A 19,771-nucleotide genomic window follows, 5' to 3' on the forward strand; every position below is an offset into this window, starting at 1 on the left:
ATTATTTTCCTTATATTTAAAGCTAACTAAGAATTTTATATAATTTTTAGAGAATGCTCCATTGCTTTAGTGAGATTTATTAACTAATTTTTTATTTACTTAAGTAGTTGTTGAGTCTTTTTCTTATTGTTTGTTTTATTTTTTAAACACAACTAGTTTTAGAAAAGGAATATATGTTAGTTATAGCATTTTCACCACTTCTCCATTTTTGTTCTATTATTGACTTTCTGTTGCATTTTTCAGGGTTGCTATTGTAGAGAGGGCAACAAGAAAAATGTGAAAGTACATGATCATAAAAATCGTTATCTTTGGGAGGAGACGGTGTGGTGCCCATGGTAGACTATGATTTTCATGGTTAATATTGGCAGTAATGGGTTTAAAAAAGAATGCATACCATTTTTTTCCTTTAAGAATTAATTTCTTTAACTAGTTTAAGTTAAAATAAAATCATACATTTAACTTAAAATTAGATTTTATAAAAGTTTTGAATAAAACTTATCAAAGTTATTTACACATTTATATTGTGAGGCTGGATGATTAAAAGGTCTTTCTCCACACCAGTCCTTTGACCATAGTTGTGAGCATTTACTTTTTTCTTTCTTTCCTCTAATAAAAAATCCATTGGATTAGGGTTTTACTTTTTCCGTTTTTTTTTAAATAAGAACAGTCAGTCTTAATTTGTGTAAAGAAATGTAGAAACCCCTATGGTCTTAATTTAATAAAAATTATAATTTTTGAAGTGTTTATTGTAAGTTTTCTAAAAATGCACTACTCCACATTTGTATATATATTTAACTGTTGCCTTGTAAATAATGTTCTCCAAACAGCAATTGCCTTTTTTCACATCATATTTGCAGCCACTAGCGCAATTACACTGATTATTGATCAAATTACTCGTGTTTAAAATCCTTTTGTGTGACTTAATTAATCTCTCCAAATTAACCTGATGGTAGGCTGTGCTCAAAAGAATCAACAGCTGTTGTGTATGTGTTGAAAAAGAAAGGTTGTTTAAATAAGAGTAGTGAATTCATGTAGTCTTGTTAACATATGAAAAAGCTCCTCTTAAAATACAATAAATTTAAAGTATATTATGGTCGCTTAACTGGTTTTTGTGAATTTTAGTAGTTTGTTTAGTTAGATGGAAGATCACTTTTTGCACCGAATATTTGTAATGTACAATATTCAATTCTTATGTCATATTGTTTTCTGTTTTTTTGTATAACTTTTGCATCTCTGTTTACCATAGTTCTTTTTTATTTTAAATTTGAACTAGCTGAAGATTAAAGACAATCTTTTTTGTTTTTATGTTATAGAATTTTTTAATGGCATTTTACCAATAAATTGTTATTATATATATATATGTATATATTTGCACTTAAATTAAGAAACATTCTTGTATGTGTTGTTGTTTATTATTGAATACTTTTTATTTTTTTTTTTCTAATGGTAAAAAAAAACATCAGTCTCAAACTTTACCCCTTGCAACAATAAACTTCTTTTATTATTTAAAATAAAATTTGTTAAGTTTAGTATTTTATCTTATAAAATCAAAAGTTTTAGTTAATAATTAAAGAAACATTAAGAGTTTGATGAGAAGTATTAACTTATAGTCTATCATAATTATTAAAAAAAAAGGAGTTTTTTTGTGTTTATTTTAAAATAAAATTTAATAGGTGTAGCTGTACATAAGTGGACACAATAGGAGCCATTGGAGATGCGAAACAACAAATACTACCTTGATTACAGTTATTTCTAATACTTGAAAATTCAGCTTATATTTGCAGTTTTGACATAGCTGCGTACTTGTTAATAAAATACAACAACATTTGAGGAATTTTAAGGACATAGAGGGGTAAATCACCTTTTTAACAATATAGTCTTATTTTATTTAATTTTAATTTAGCTACAAATTGCTAGTTACAGATTTTTAAAATTCAAAGTTTTTAGAGATATAGCCGGTCAAAGATGAAGACTACAATTGATTCCTTATGGGAGGGGCAAACTAAAATGGCAAATACATAGGAATCACTAAAATCTATCTCCTCATACATTTTTTGAGATAATTACCTCACTCTTTCAGAAATGTTATTTGCAACTTTTAGAAACTCCTGTCATAACAAAAAAAAGTATTACAAAAAAACCAAAAAATAAACTTTTTTTTTGTTGGTTTTTCTATAAAATTTCAATTCTTTAGTTTTTTGATAATTCCTTTAAAAAGGATTTTCTAAATATTTCAAGGAACTTTTCTTGAAAGTTTGAGGTAGTTATCTCAAAAATGTAGGAGGTGATAGATTTTTAGTGATTTCTAGTTATTTGCTGTTCTAGTTTGTGCCTCCCTTAAGGAACCTGTTGTTGCCTCCAACTTTAACCTGCTATATCTATTAAGTTATATTGAGTATAAAAAATTTATAAAAATCAATTTGTAGCTTAGTTAAAAATCTATAAAATAAGATCAAACTGAAAAAAATGGAAGACCTCCCTATGCCCTTAAATTGCTCTGTACTCCCTCAGACATCGTCTCAGGTGTATTTTTTTTCAACAGTAACTATGTTAGGCCTGCTATGTCCCTGGTATGGACCAATGTATTATAATTAAAAAAAAATGATTCAACCATTTAATGTAATGCCATTTTTTTTATATATTTAATAAATCATTTATATATTAAGTTTTCTTTATTTATAATCTAATAAAAGAATATAATTTATTAATAAAAGTTATTTTTCACTTTTAAGTTTTAGTTTGAATTATTCTTATGAGTTTTATACATTGTAGCAACAAAAAAGTCTACGAAAATTATCAAATATATTGATTTTAATATCAATTAATATAGTTACTTGGAAATTATTATTTAGAGATATTTAAATTTATTATGGCAAATGTTGTGCCAGTTGGCAGTCTATACAAATTTGTATCCCACAAGCGTAGAGTTTTATCATTATATAAACGTGCTCAACGACACTTGGAGTCTCACTGCATCAGACACGGGAGAGCTACCTACTGTTACGAGCGCACTTTATTGAGAGCTAGGTTTTTTTGTTAAATTATTCATATCAGAAATAACTTTATTGTTTATTACCAAAGTTTGATATATATAAACAATATAATTTATTTTACAACAATTTTAAGGTTGCTTCTCACTCAGTTTGTGTTAATGTAAGTTTGTAGTTTTTCTAAAATTTGCTAACTTTTAATTCAAGTTTTGAAAATTAGTTTTCTTATGTTTTCATATAAATTTTGATTATTCAAAGCAGTTTGCTATACTAAACTACTTACTTTATGTAATTGTTGTTGATAATAACAGGTATGTATTAATCTTTTTTATCTCTGTCATAATAGCATTAAGGTTTAACTATATATTTTTTTATTTTGATAAAGCTATTACTGCTTTGTTTAAGCTTCAAAGATTAGACTTTAGTCAATAACTTTTTTTTTTAATTTAGAAGTTAGCTTCTACAATAATTTACTCTTCTTTAGCAGTTTATACTTGATTTACTTTAACCAAGACTAAATAGATTATATGCTAAGTTTAGAAGGTTTATATATCATTGTGGTATTGTAAAAAATAAAATATATTAAATGTCAACATCAAAACAGGTTTGACAAATTCAAAAATGAAAATGATCCAGTTGTTGCAACTGAAATACTGAAAATGGGAGAGGAAGAGTTCTGGTTAAATCAACATACCATGCCTGTTTTGTTCCATAATCATCCTGATGGTTTTGCATATGCTAGAGAAGAAACAGATCGTGTCGATGAAAAAGTATAAACAAACTTTATTATGAAATTTTAAAAAAATATCAAAACTAGTGATCTACCAAGTTCAAAAATTTAGAATTCGGCCGGATTCGAATCTGAGTCTTATTTGCAAATTAGGATTTAGCCGGATCCAAATCTTATTTTTAAAATAGAATTTGGCCGAATCTAAATCCGAATCTCAATATTAAACTTTAGGCCTGGCCGAATCCAAGTACGAATCTAAATATTTTAATAATTGAAATTTTAAAGATTTAAGCTGCTTGTAATGTAATTACAATACAAATTTATAAATAATAATTACGTGTTATAATATTACTTACTTAGTAGAAGCAGGGTTCGTGCGCGTCAGGCTAAATCAGGCTAAGTCAGGCTAAATCATTTTTTTTGAAAAAAGGTGAAAAACGTCAGGCTAAATCAGTTTTTTTATTTAAAAATTTGAGAATCTCAGTTTTTCTCAGCTTAAATGCTTCAAAATTTTTGATAAAAAAAAACTGAGAAGTCTTTTTAAGATCAAATTGAGATGTGAATTTATTTCTAAATAATGATTTAATTATTAAAGACAAAATCAGTCAGTATTTGTAAAAATAAATGCTTAAAACCTTTTGTTGAATCTTTAATAAATATTTAAGAATCTTCATTCTTTTGTTTTGAGTAGATTATATACGTCATAATTATGAAAATTTATAAAAAAATACAGTTTAAACATTACAGTTTTGTTCAACAACAGCTGTTTGTTTGAATTTTAATACTCGTTTAAGCGTTTCATTTAAAGTTTTAATAAAACACGACAATGCACGTCATTTTATTATAAATCTTCTGGTTATAATGTTTTTACTTAGTGTTTAATTAAATTTATCAATTATGTTAAGTAATATATATTAATTTTTACACTACTAATAGATTAGATATAACAGTTAATTTAAAACTTATCTATGAATTTGCTATGTTAAGGGGGGAGGGGGGAGTCAATCACTTTTTTCACAATTTAGTCTTATTTTATTGAGTTGTAACTAAGCTATGAGTTGTTTTTTGCAGATTTTTAAAGTTCTAAACATTTTTGAGAGAAAGCTAGTTGAATTAGGAGACTACAATTGTACTAATTAAGACCCCCAATATCTAAAATGACTTCTTTAGAGGATTTTCCTTACTTTGAAAAAATGTCAGGCTAAATTGGTCCCAGTCAGGCTAAATGAAAAAAATTTCGCGCACGAATCCTGTAGAAGTTTGAATGATATTTTTGATGTGTTAATAGATAAATACATTTTTATTTAAAAGTAGTTTATTTTAAATATCAATTTAATGAGAAACACATTCTAAGTTTAAAATTTATCTGCAGACAATGTTTCGACTTTTCATCAGTGATTATCAACAAAATACTGTGCAAAATAACTAAAAATTAGTGTTAAACAACTAAGTATACAAAAATTTTAAGTAATAAAATATATAAACATTTATAAATTAAAGTTATACACTACAATAAAATAATATGTTACATAACTAGTTACACATTATTAAAGTAATATATATCAAACTAATCAAAAAACTTTAGTGTATGGGTAATACCCCGCTTAGTTAATTGTTTATATAAAATTGAATTATAACGTTTAATTAGCAGAGCTTCAGTTATCAGAGTCTCAAATTTATTTCTACATTCTTTCAAAATTCCAAAATTATTAACAGTTATTTTTTCATTTTTACAAACATTACAATTGCTAATGTGGTCAGATACAGCTTTTTGCCTTTTAAATGTTCTTTAACTCTTTCTACTAATGGTCGTGAAGTGAATCCAATATACTGGATACTTTTATCATAAGAACATTTATACCCATAGACCACGTTTGATTTTAATTCATAGGGTGTCTTATCTTTATTACTGAAGTAATTGCTTACTTTTGTTGTGGTAAAAATTACTTTGAAGTCTTCGATGTAGTTATTTAAAAGCTTTTCTAGTTTCTTTTTATACTTATTACTAGGTTTTCCAATATAAGGTACCTTTACGATATTTTTGAAGTCTGAGCTACTTAGTTTTTTCTTAGTGCAGTCTTTATTAATGTTAATAGATCTTTTGATTACGTCATTGACAAATTTCTTTGGATAACCATTTTTAAAGAATTTTTCTTTTAAGTTTGTGATTTCTTCTAGGTAAATTTTAAGCGTAGAAGCTATAATTCTTGCTCTGTTCACAAACCACAGTATTAGAGCTCTTTTCCATTTAGTTGGTGCCGCTGCACTAAAATTTAAACTCGACAGGCAAGTTGTATGGCACGTGTAAAGTCCATAAAAAAGATTACCAATTTAAGACCTATTGTATCAATGCTAAATACACCATCATATAAATTAGCTAAATATCTGGATGTAACAATAAAACATCATATCCCAAAACAATATTGTGTAGAAAACAACAAAGAGTTTTTAGAAAAACTTTCTAAATATGAACATAAAGACGGTGATTACTGCATTAGCTTTGACGTAGTCTCACTATTTACTAATGTACCACTGAATGAAACATAACAAATGATTGCAAATGGAGTACGTGATAGTACCATACCACAATCAAACATGTTAAATCTTTCAAAGTCTGTTACTGGAGTTTTATTCCAATATAATAAGAAGTTATATACTCAAATAGATGGCGTAAGCATGGGAAACCCACTAGCGCCTAATTTAGCAAATTACTTCATGGGAACACTAGAGAAAAATTTTTTCAACACTGAACATGAAAATAATCCAGTTATATACCTTCGATATGTCGACGACATATTCTGTATCTTCCAAAAAGATTTTTCTTTCGAAAAATCCCACAAAAAGTTAAATAAATGATTAAAATAGTTGAAGATTAGTTTGATATATATTTTTTAACAATGTGTAACTAGTTATGTAACATATTGTTTTATTGTAGTTTATAATTTTAATTTATAAATGTTTATGTATTGTATTACTTAAAATTTTTGTATACTTAATTGTTTAACACTAATTTTTAGTTATTTTGCACAGTATTTTGTTGATAATGACTTATGAAAAGTCTAAACGCCGTCTGCGAATAAATTTTAAACTTAGAATGTGTTTCTCATTGAATTGGTACTTAAAAACTCCAGTATCCCCACCTATTTTTTAATTTATTTGTCTTGCTGAAAAAGAAATCAAGCTACATTCACAAGAACTTAGTTTCAATATTTTGATATGCATGCAAACAACATAAACAATTAACTTGTATTTTTTGTTATGCAAAATAAATAAATTATCAACTTTAATAAGTGCTAAAATCAAAAAACAAATCACAAAAAAAGTTACAACATTTTACGTTTAACTTAAGATTTAGATTTTATCTTGACTATTAACGAATTAGAACATAAACTATTGCAAGTTTTCATATTTATTAAACAAAGTATTAATTGAAAATAAAATAGAGCCGTATTAAATTGAAATATATACCAACTATAGTAAAGGCCTAAAAAAGATAGTAATTAAATTTGTTATAATAAGTTTTTCAATTCAACTTAGTTTTACACTTTTACCATTACAAAAAATAAATAATAATTAACTTAAGCAACTGTTTAAAAATATAAAACGAATTACAATTGCAAAAGATGTCTCTGTTATACTTTAAAAGACTATTCTTGTTTTTTCAAGTTGTGGTGGAGAAATAAAAGCTGTTCGCCGGTCTTAAGAAGCAATCGATTACGCTTTTGCTCGTACAAATTACCAGCTTCAGAAAATATTTTTTTCTTAATAAACAGAAGATGATGGTGCAGCAAGATATTTCCTTGCAAAGCTGTTAAGGTGAAGGTATTTTTTCTTGTTCAAGTTCCACCAGTTTAAGACTTAATCCTCTTCAGTTTCTGCATTCAAATTTTCTGTGGCAAAAAGCCTTTTTATTTCTGCTTCAATTTCTTCATCAAAAGAATCCTGTTGCTCGCCCTTCTGTGTAGCTGTGTTTGATTCTATTTTGAACAAAGAAAAGGAAGTTAAAAACTTTTTCGGATCAAAATTTACAGAGGGTTGTGCTTTTAGTTTCTCTGGTGGCAATATAGGAGAATCACCACTTTAATTAGCTTGGAAGCAGATACGTTTTGTAACATTTAATTTTAGCTGCTATTTAACATTATATTTAAGGTAAGAAGGGAAAGCTGAAAGTCAATATCAGGGATCAACAGCTGTTGTGACTAACAGTAATTTGTTGTTATTCAGGTTTAAGTTGTTGAAATTGGTATAGAACCTTTTTTCACAAGCCTCTCCTATATTTTTGGATTAAGTTTTACAAAAGTTTGATACTACTTCTGAATTTTCATAAAAGTTAACAAACTTTGTCATTGATCTTGCATGCGGGATCACGCTTGAGAGCAATGTCGCGTTTTCACTACACTCCTTTGTTACAAAAAAAAGTTCGAGTAGTAGAATAATGTGATTAACCAGTTGCCATTCTTCAGCTGTAATAATCGAATCTTGATCGGTTTTATATTTAGCCACATTGTACTAGACACTTGATTTTAGTATTTTAAGTCTCACTAGCATAAAATATGTTCAGTTCCACCTTTGTCTAACTCTTGAAAAAGAAGCAAGGCTTTTTGTTTTGTTTGTGCGTGGTCAAAATTTTATACAATTTTATACAATTGTCCTCAAATAATGAATTCTTAATGACTAGCTAAAGCGTATGGATAAAACAGGGTACTGACAAGGCTTTTAACAATGATATTGCAATTTTAATGTTTCTTGCATTGTCTCGCCAAAAAACGTGAACATGATCCAAGGTAATATGTTAATTACTAAGCATATCCTGAATGTAATTACAGATGTTTTGGCCAGTGTGTTTCTGCAATGTTTTTTTTCGGCAATGTAAAACACGATTTTTGAACTCAAAACTTTCATTCAACTAATGCGCGGTAAAAGAAGTATATGAATCATTTGTAAAAAAAACAACCTTATTATAACTGAGATTTTTTATTCGAACTAACAGGCTTTCCAAAAAAGACACAATAAATTGATAATATTTTTAACAATTAGGAAAAAAGTTAAATATATAAGTATTATTAGTCCTTGTCACAAGTAATTTATGACACAGTTAAATAAATAATCAATAACACCTAAAAGGAGATTGAATGCCATATTAAGCAAACAAAAGATACTTAAAACATTTAAATGTTCTTTGTAAACTGGGAACGGTTCAATTATGCACGAAAATACTTTTACACGCAGGGTCAAATATGCACAAAGGTACAATTCTGCACGAAGGGTCACTTTTGCACGAGGACATTCTTGCACGGAGGGTTATTTTAGCTCGGAGTAAAAAAATAAAAAAAAGCTACCAACCTAGGATAAGGGTTAAGGGTAAAAGTGATAGTAAAAAAATAAAAGTTATAAAAACTATAAATGACTAAAATCAAGAAAAATAAATTAATAAAAAATAAAATAAAAACAAATTATACAGTAATCTTCCTTTATTCTACCAACAAATGTTTCTGTGTGTCAACGAATCAACACACTTCAACTGGGTTCTGTAAAAAAATAATTACTGTAATTAGAGAATAGAAGCATATAATAAAGTAGGTGTATACATGTTTTCATTAAAATAAGATATTTTCTACAGATATAGTTATTAATAGGTGAAATACTTAATATTAAATCCGACTGTTATAAAACTTTGTAATATTTGTGATTATTAAGTCTAAAATAAGTAAAGTAAGCTAAATTAGACTTCACAAATATTATATAGTTTTATAACAGTCGGATTTAATATTAAGTATTTCACCTATTAATAACTATTATCTTTAGAAAATATCTTATTTAATGAAAACATGTATACACCTACTTTATTCTATGCTTCTATTCTCTCATTACAGTAATTATTTTTTTACAGAACCCAGTTGAAGTGTGTTGATTCGTTGACACACAGAAACATATGTTAGTAGAATAAAGGAAGATTACTGTATAATTTGTTTTTATTTATATTCCAGTGAAGTTACTTCACTAGGATCTTTTGTTAGCAAACAATTAAACCTATATTTTGAACAGTTAAAAAATAAAATAATAATAATAAAAAAAAGGAAAAAAAAAGCTACCGACCGAGGGTAAGGGTTAGGGGTAACAGTGATAGTAAAAATAAAACAAATGAATTTTTTAAATTAATAAAAAAATAAAAAAATTAAAATTAAAATTAATAAAAATAATATAAATTAAATATAAAATAAAATTTCAACCCATGCAAAGTCTTCGTGCAAAAGTTACCCTTCGTGCAAAAGTGTCCCTTTCTGCATACTTGACTTCTAACCTTGTAAATTAGACCTCCCTACTAAAAATTCCATAAATTTATCCATAAAAAATGTCATAAATATTCAAGATAACCTTAATAGATGTTTTAAAAATCCTAGTAAGGCCTGAGCTATGCAGATAAGATTTTACTGAACTCAGGTGACCTGAGGAAAACCTTACTAAAATGAAATGAAATAAATTACCTAAAAGTATGTTTATTTTTTATATTCTCGTAGGAGAAAAGCCAAAATGTTATTTCAACCGAAATAGGTTCACGAGCAAACATAAAAAACTAAACATATGATGAATAAGTAAGAGCGGTTATCCAAAAAGCTGAGATTAAACGCCTTAACTATGTAATGATTTAATTTTATTTGAGAGTTAAAAAAAAAATTATCATAGTTTTTATACTGTGTGCAAAACTCTAAATCAAGGTTAAGAAGGCTTTTATAAGTGTGAAAAAGCACTGTTTTATCCACTCAACCGTGAAATAATTAATTATTTTTACATTTTATTTAACTTTTGACAAACAATTGAGTAAAATTCAAAAAGTTTAAAGTGGTATACCGAATCCGAATCTTATTTTGAAATTAGGATTCGGCCGGATCCGAATCCGAGTCAAAAAAGGCCGGATTCGGATGATTCTGATACCGAATCTTGGATTCGGTAGATCACTAATCAAAACTATCAAAACTTATTAGATTTAATTAGTTTATTATATTTACTAGTATTATTTTCCGAAAACTTAGTTAATTTTGTCTTTTTTTTTGTACTGTATAAGTGTATTTGTAGGTGTTGTTTTTTTTTAGTTTTTCAAATTTTTTGCTTTCAAAAATAGTTAGGTTATATAGTTTTTTTTTCAATTGTAGAATTCACTATATATAACTTTCAATTAATAGCTATTACTTCTGAAAAAAGTAATAAAATTGAAGTTAGTTTGTCATGGTTGTTTATTGCTTTACTCATTGTTTAAAGCTGACACAGCAGGATAGTTTAATTTTAAGTAAAAGGCTAGATTTTAGCCTAAAAAATTTATCTTGTAATTATTCATTAGACTTAATTCTTTATTCAGAATTTGTCGTAATGTATATTAGTTGTAGTGTTGAGCATTTAAATATATATTTTTAACATAAGTTAAAATTTTGATTATAACACTTGTTTTTAAAATAACAATAAAAAAATGTCATAACCCATATAAAATTCTATTAGCTAATTGTTATAATTTTATTGACAAGTCATCTTATCATAAAAAGTATGACGGTTTATTTTCAATTGATCATCTAAAGTATAGCATCAGAAAAGCTTTTTTAAATAATTTACCTTTAATGTAAATTTTAATAAGCCGAATTGAGAAATTTACTAAACACAATTTTATGGATTTTGTAATCTAATTATTTAATTATGGTTTTGAAAAATGTTTTAGTAAAGTCAATAATTTAGATATTAAGGGGAAAGAATAAAAGAAAATCAACATGATTAGATAATTTTATATATTTTTTGATGTTTTAAAAATATTATTTGATAAAAAACTATTTATGTTGCAATTGTCGAATGTTTATTAATTTGTTATTTTATATGTTTAAACTTTATTACAAAATTTCTTGCTTGAAATGAAACTAAAACTTTGATAGTTATTATTACTAGATAATAAAAACTTTCTAGTTAAGAGTTGTTAATCCTTAAGGATGTTATAATAAACTATGAGCGAAATTATTATAAATAAATGTAAACTTACAGTCAATGGACAAATGGACTCCAGAAATGAAAGCACATTTTCCTGACTATTTTGAAAAGCGTGAAAAATGGCAAGAACTGAGAAAACAAACTTGGGACTTGGAGCAAAAAGATTTAAAAATGTTTGATAAGCAATCGATTGAAAGTAAGTGAATAATATAATGCTTTGTAAATATTTTGGTATAGCATAATTATTTATTAATTATAATTATTTTCAATTCTTTTATACATAAGCTACAATTTTTATTGTAACCAAAAAGTTGAAAATTCGTTATTTGAAAATAATAGTGATTATTAAAAGAAAATTTATATATAAATTATCCACTTCAAAAGTTAAAATAAAGTTTCTAAAAACTGACGTTAGACAGGGGTTGGTAAACTGCGGCCTATGAAGGATATAAATGCGGCTCGCAAGCATACAAATTTTACACGCAAAAGAAAAATTTTGAAACTTTTTTTTTTTCTAAAAATGACATTGACTTTTATACGAAAGCTTAAAGTACAAACTAAAAGTCAGTTTTTATAGAATTGAAAAATTTTATTCAACTTTTGAGAAATTGTAATTTTTGAAAAAAATTTCCGATACGTATGGACCGCAAGTTTTTAGGGGTCAATTTTCTTGGAAATTTTAAAACTCTCTAAAAATCTATTTTTTCCTTCATTTTTTGAGCTATTTACCTCAAAAATTTAGAAAATGTTCCTTTTTAGTTCAAAAGACTTTGAATGTTGCGATTTTAAAAATATTAAAAAACAAAAGTTTTAGGTTGAAAACCAAAAAACAAAAATTTTCAAAATTAAAAAGTCTTTTTAAAATTTAATAATGGAATTTCTGTGAAAATTTGAAGAAGATTGGTTAAAAAATGAAGGAAAAGATAGATTTTAAATAAAATAGTTTTTTTTGCGTTTTTTGTTTGCGCCTTCCATTAGGAACCTATAGAGGTCACCGACTTTGATCGCTTATAAGTCAAAAGTTACTTTGAATTTTTTAAATCTGTTAAAAATGTCTGATAGCTCAGATAAAACTATAATATAACATCAACTTGTAAAAATCAAGGTGGACCCCCTATGCCCTTAATTTAATAAAACTTTCAAATTGTAGAAAAACATGCTCTATAAAGTAAGTTACTGTACAAACTAGAATAAATATAAATAATTAATATCAGGGTTGCCATAAAATCTTAAGTTTGACTATTTTGGCAAAAAAAAACCTAGAAAAGGAGAAATTTTGAAAAAAAACTTGGTAAAACCCGGAATTTTGAACAACTTATACATGTAAAATATTGAAATTTAGGTAAGATACGAAAAATCTATTATATGCAATAACTTTTATTGTATGACTTAAAATTTTATTCTACATAAAACAAAGCTAAAGCAGCATTACTTTATATTTTCATTAATTTTAAGCTGTTTAATTTTATACTAAAAACGGCAAAAAAATTGTCTTTTGCAAACCTGGAAGAAATTCAGAAAACCATGAAAAAAAAACTATTGCAACCTTGTAACATTACACTTATATAAACGTTATAAAATTAACTTTACTGGTTTAGCTAAGGCTTTTTATACTGCAAAAAATTGTTCTAGAAATTTAATTATATTTTAACTGTACTAATAACAGGTTAGTTCAACTATGTAGCTGTTTGTTTGAATTTGTTTACATCAGCTATGTTTTCAGACCTTAGTTGGTTGAACTGTTTTAATTTCTAATTAAAAGGCGTTATACCAAATACTTTTTAAATTAAAACTCTTAGCAGTTTATTTATATATTTTACTGTTTGTTTAAAGTTATTAGAGATATTCACAACACTTAAACTTTGCTTTAAGATATAAGTACTAAGTTTTGTGGGAGTACAAATTTTAGGTACAACTCATTTTTCTTTACATGAACAAATATTAAAGGTTTTTTTATTTAAGTGTAAGCTTTTTAAAACTTATATGACATCAACAATCACTGTATTTATTAAGAGTTTAGGATTTATAATTATGTATCAATTTTAAGTATTAGTCAAAATACTATAATAAACATTTTTTACTTATTTTAATACTCATGTAAGCGTTTCATTTTAAATTTTAATAAACCACGACAATGCACGTCGTTTTATTATAAACCTTCTGGTTATAATGTCTTTACTTAGTGCTTAATAAAATTGAACAATTGTATTTAGTAATATTAAATTTTTACACTAGAAATAGTTTAGATATAACAATTATTTTAAAACTTATCACTGAATTTTTTATGTTAAGGGCATAGGGGGGTAAATCACCTTTTTTACAATTTAGTCTTATTTTATTGAGTTGTAACTAAGCTATGAGTTGCTTTTTGCTTATTTTCATAGCTCAAAATATTTTTGAGATAAAGCTGGTTGAAGTCAGTAACTATTATAGTACTAATCAAGACCCACCAATACCTAAATTGACTTCTAAAGGGGATTTTCCTTACTTTGAAAAAATGTCAGGCTAAATTGGTCTCAGTCAGGCTAAATGAAAAAAATTTCGCGCACGAACCCTTTTTATGTTTTTACAACGCCTGCTGTGCAAAGCAAGTGTTACAGAAGAACTTAAACTAAAAAAAAACGTCAAATGAAGTTAGTGATATGTTTTCAAAAAAAAAAACAATTGAGATTTGTGTTATACTACATTTATTAAGTATCACAGCTACTTTTTGCTAGGAAATTTCATTAGATTTCTTTTTTAGATGTTTATTCATATATAGGGCAAGAGTGCTGTATTATTTATTTCTGTTTTAAACTCTCATTATTTCATTATACTTTCATTATTTAACAAATTCATACTTCTTTCAGAATTTTAATCTAATCTCTTGTTTTTAACAAAATTTCTGATATACTGAGGTATAACTAAATGTTTATTAATTAGTCAAGCAACATAAGTTTACAAAGTTTAAAGATATAGAGAGGTGAGTTAGCATTTAAAAACATATTTTAAATTAAAAATATACAATAAACCCAATTTGTGTAATATTAAAAAAAATTAAAATTTTTATTTTTTTAATTTTAAAAAATCTAAAACGCGTAACTAAACGAGAGTGCGTAATGTCACGAGTGCGTAAAGATGCGAGAGGTTACTGTGAATTCTAAAATTGAAATAAAATTATACTGTAGTTTAAAGTTTTAAAATATAAAATAACGTCATAATCGAATGTAAAATTAACTAAATACTTATACTGTAGAACTTTGCTGTACTATTAAAACTTGTTAGATTAAAATAAAACTAAAATAAACCAATAATAAAAATGAAAATAAAATCATATTTTTAAAAAACTATACGAGAAGCTAAATATACTTAAAAATTACTTAACATACGGATTTAAAAAGTCTAGTTTGGTACACGAACTTTTTCTGCTTACATAGACTGGGCCTTAAAGATTGAATGGATAAGGCTTCTAGAATGTGTAGCTGAAAAGAGTTTTCCGCTCTCACAAAACTGGAAAGTTCTGTTTTTTGTAATTTCTCGCACACTCATGATTGTCCATCAAATGTTGCCCAATCCCCGAGAAGTATTTTTTGTAAGTTTCTCCGAATGACCATCAAACCAGCTTTTCAAGATTTTTAGAACATGCTGATCGATTCTTACGTGAAACCTTTGAGATGTTTTCCCACGTAGTCACTACCAAGTGACAACTAAATTTATAGACGATGTTACTTTTTTGTTGGGTGGGAGAAACATCTTTGTAAATTTCTTTAGAAGTCGATCAGTATACAAAACTGTTCTTAACCAGAACAGAGTTGAAAACCTGGTTTATTTCGTCAGAAATTGCTGTTTAGTTCTTTTTAGATATAACAATTTTTAAACTTTGTAGTGTTTAAAAGATGTTTACTATTTGATAGATTTTTATAAATTTTGTCATTTTAAAGATATTGCTTTGATTAAGAATGTTTTAGTTAAGTTTAAGATAGAATTATTATAATAAAACCATCTGAAATTATTAAAAATTTACTTTAAACTGACAAAAATAACAACACTAAAACAGACTTTCATACAGTTTTAAGTTATATACATTTCATTGTCTACAAATTTTCGGCTCGCGAGTTCTAATGAACAACGATTCTAGAACTGAGAGATTGTAGGCGTTTCTTGCTCTAGATTTAAGTTTAAATCTACTATCTATGTAGTTTTCAACACAACTTGGATTCATGAGGAGGTGTTGGTTCATGGATGAATGACTGTTCACCTTTGAGCTTTTAGTCGTCATTTAAAAAGAACATTTTTAGCTTTTTTGTTACATGCTGCTCTCGTCTGACATGGAAACATTGAGATGTACGACTTACATAGTCATTTTTACAATGAAAACTAAAAACGTGTACCATGTTGATTAATTCGTGGGTATTTGTGGCACCTTTAACTATTATATAAAGCAGACGGTAGGTGTTATACACAAAACGTAGAAAAACGCTATTAAAATTAGATTTAAAAAAGTTACAATGCATAATAAAATGAGCCTTTAAAATTTACACGGCTGATTGCTTTGATAAAAAACAGGATAATGTTTATACTTTTTTCATTTTAATATCAGGAACAGTCATTAGGGAGACAATTAAGGCAACTCAGACCATGATAAAAAGCTTACTCTCTTTCGATCTACATCCTTACTCGGTTTACCTTCGCCTTTCTTACGTGCAGGGTTTTCAATTCCCTTGATTTCCTTTTATAAAATTAAAAAAAGCTATGAAAATCCCTTGATTTTCCTGAATTTTACTTTTATTTGCCTATTGCTTGAAATTTTTGTGATTGTATATCTAAAAATATTTTAATTTAATAAAACTTATTAATATTTAAGAGTTTTCGATCTGAAATAACAAAAATTGATATTAATCAATATCTTTATTTAGATTTTCACATGTAGATTTTTCTTTATTGAACTGACATATGTTTCTGTGTGTTAAACGAGTTAACATCCTCCCACACAGTTATGTAAAAAATAATAACAATTGCAAGATAACAATGTTAGTTATGCTTATCTTTACTAAATACACACCTACTTTATCTTATATTCTTTTCTTGCAGTACTTGTTATTTTTTACAGAACTCCGTGGAATGTGTTAACTCGTTTAACACACAGAAACATATGTCAGTTCAATAAAGAAAAATACTGTGCAAGTTGATTTTATTATACATTCCAGCGAACTTGCTTTACCGTTATCTTATCTTTAGTTGTACCGAGATCCTTAAGTATTTTTAGGCATGGTAAACTGTGGATTTGGCTACTTCAAAATCTTACTAATCTCTGAATTTGTCCTTAATTTGAAGCTAAACTAGAGCCTCTTCTTGCGTTTTTCATAATATTCTAAAAACTTTTCTTAAAATATCACGACTATTCGTTACAATAATTTATACTTAAATTAAAAAAAAATATATATGATTTTAATAATATTTTAGTTTTAGTTGAAAAAAAATTCCAAAGACTATTGTTTTGCTCTGTATAGTAACTTAAAAATGATAATAGTTGTTAACATTTAAAAAATAGAACAAAGTTATTAGATGTAACTTTAGATTGTAAGTCATCTTTTATTTGATTTTACTTTAAACATATTTTACTCTTAATACCGTAAACTTATTATAAATGCTGTTTTAAGTATTGTTTTATAATTAATAATTCCTTAAGGTGGAACCCGAATTTGAAATAATAAATGTTATAAGTTTGCACATTTATTTAATTGCACATTTTTAACATTCTTAATGTTATGTTTATGTTTATGAAATCTTTTATAATAAGCATCCAGTGAGTCTATGTTTGTTAAAAAATACGAACAAACTTTAAGATTAATTTTAAACTGTAACTAGGATTAATCTTGGCAAAGGTGTACAGAGGATAATTGCTTTTTTTTTTTGACATGAAACATAAGATAATTTTTAACAAGACAATTTGAAATTATTTTATGAACTAAGATATTAAAAAAAAGTAATAGTTAGCTTTTTACACATTTAAGTTAAAAAAAAAGTAAACATCTGAAAACATGTAAATAGTTCATTGTATAAATTTAATTTATTTTTAGAGTAGGAATGTTAGATTCTTTGATAAATTAGATTAGATTCAGAAGTTGTTTAAAAAGAAAACTTAGTTTATTTTTGTTACTAGTAGTTTTGTTGTACTTTTTATGACCTTCAAAGCTAGTTCTAAATTTGAATAATGTTTACTTCACAAATTTTTTTGGTTTAAATGAATTCCTTATTAAACTATGAAATGAAGTGTACAATATCGGTACAAATTTTATTAATATTTTAATTTACAAAAATTGACATTAGTTATATATAGTTAATTACCGACAGTACTGTAAGTTAGTTACCGAAACCTGGTAATGAATATAAAATTAATTCGCACTTTTGTTACGATCTAACTTAATTCTTAAAAACACTTTAAAAATATGTATTTTTTATGACATAAATTTTTACTTATAGGTGGTGAAGGGATTTCAGAAGCCATGCCTGCGTCATCACAAAAAGATGGCTATCCACCTTACTGGTGGAGGTTTGTTACAAAGCCTGTTAATATTCCTAAATTGATGGATTTTTTTCCTGGCAACAAAGATAAATGGTAGATTGTTTAAAATAACTACAAAAAAAGTTTAAAAAATAAAAATAAACTGTTTTTTGTATTTTTAAAATCGATAAAGTTGTTATCATATTTTAAACCTATGGTTATTTTTTCGTTTCCGAAATTTAAAGTACTACTTTAGTATACTCCTGAATAAATATAAAATTATGAATACGGTGTTTATTTTCAATCTTATAGTCATTGCTTTAAGTGTATATTTTATTATTTAATTCTTTTATACTATGTATACTAAGGTATAATTTTAGTTTTTAAGCTCATGTTTCTTTTATAATAGTTTTCTATTAGAGTTTTGAGATAAGTTATTTATTTATGTTTAAGTTTAATTCGACCACAAAATTTTTAATATGCATAGTTTTAAGAACGAAAATAAAAATTGGGCAGAAAGGGTTAAGTGGCAATTGAATACAAAAAGTAGTTTTGGTGAATATAAAATCAATGTTAGTGTTATACATATTTGGAAAAAACTAGATTTTAATTTCAAGCAGGTTTTGTTTCTTTTCTACTTAAAGTACTTCAGAAGTCTTATAAGTTTAAAATAGTGATCTACCGGATCAAATTATCCGGCCAGATAACGCCTTTTTGATCTGGATTATGCCGGATCCTAATTTTAAAATAATATCCTGATTCGGATCTGGGGTTTCAAAAATACTGGAACAACCTGTGATTTTAAATTTAGGCAAAAAAAAACCTGGAAAAAACTTTGAATAAAATCACTAAAAAACTTGGAAAAACTCGTTTTTAAATGTTTTAAACGTTTTTGAATTTAAATAACAAAAAATGATTAGGTTCGAAAAACCTAACATATGCAAAACTTTTATTTTATTATAAACAGGGTTGCCACAAAACGTGGAATCCTAGAAAAACCTGGAATTTGAGAAATTTTGAAAAAGAAAACCTGGAATTATGAACAAAAATAACTGAATAAAGTAATCAAATGAAAAATAATCAAATGAGTCGGGTAGGTCATTGAAAGTTTTTAAACTTCACTAGATGTTCAGGAATTCAAAAAAACAGCAAAAAATAAAAGGTCTTAGGCGTATTGAAGGACAGTTTTGAAGCTAATACTAGATATTAAGGGAAAATTTGTAATTTACACCAGGTATTAAGGGAAATTTTTGAAATATTTTTAGGATGCGGTAGATCACTAGTTTAAATCCAACCAGATTTAGCCTTTTTCAGGTCAAAAACTACACAAAATTCTCCATAATTTTCGTCAAAAATTTGCTTGCAGAAAGCTACAGAGAAATACTGAACTACTATTTAAATAAACTATTTATATTAAAAGTAGAAAATAAACAAAACTAATTTAAAAAGAAGAGACCTAATTTTTTATTTAAAACAACGTATAATTTAATTCACTAATCACTAAAGTAGTCAATTACCGCTTGCTACCCATTTTGAGGAGTCTTTATTATTACAATCCATGACTATATAAAACTCCAGTTATTAATGAAACTGTTAGCATTT

At 26.3% G+C, this 19,771-nt stretch overlaps 1 protein-coding gene across 1 annotated transcript; it reads left to right on the plus strand.

The window, feature by feature from the left end:
* The first annotated feature begins 2,856 nt into the window (after nt 1-2,856).
* On the plus strand, nt 2,857-18,455 carry LOC145834310 (NADH dehydrogenase [ubiquinone] 1 beta subcomplex subunit 9-like). Its single transcript, XM_082941709.1, has 4 exons — nt 2,857-3,027; nt 3,595-3,760; nt 11,740-11,881; nt 18,148-18,455. Exons 1-4 carry the CDS (start codon nt 2,870-2,872, stop codon nt 18,285-18,287), a joined length of 606 nt encoding a protein of 201 aa, XP_082797835.1. The 5' UTR covers nt 2,857-2,869; the 3' UTR covers nt 18,288-18,455.
* Nucleotides 18,456-19,771: the final 1,316 nt, after the last annotated feature.

This window comes from Thalia democratica, chromosome 4 (genome assembly GCF_965202585.1).
Source record: "Thalia democratica chromosome 4, ktThaDemo2.hap1.1, whole genome shotgun sequence".
Classification (NCBI taxonomy): Eukaryota; Metazoa; Chordata; class Thaliacea; order Salpida; family Salpidae; genus Thalia; species Thalia democratica.

What these genes read in the sequence shown, in the direction of transcription:
- LOC145834310 (XM_082941709.1), top strand. Translation starts at nt 2,870, where the DNA reads ATGGCAAATGTTGTGCCAGTTGGCAGTCTATACAAATTTGTATCCCAC. An exon ending in CGCACTTTATTGAGAGCTAG is followed by an intron (nt 3,028 to 3,594) that starts GTTTTTTTGTTA and finishes ACATCAAAACAG; the next exon opens with GTTTGACAAATTCAAAAATG. An exon ending in TGATAAGCAATCGATTGAAA is followed by an intron (nt 11,882 to 18,147) that starts GTAAGTGAATAA and finishes TTTTACTTATAG; the next exon opens with GTGGTGAAGGGATTTCAGAA.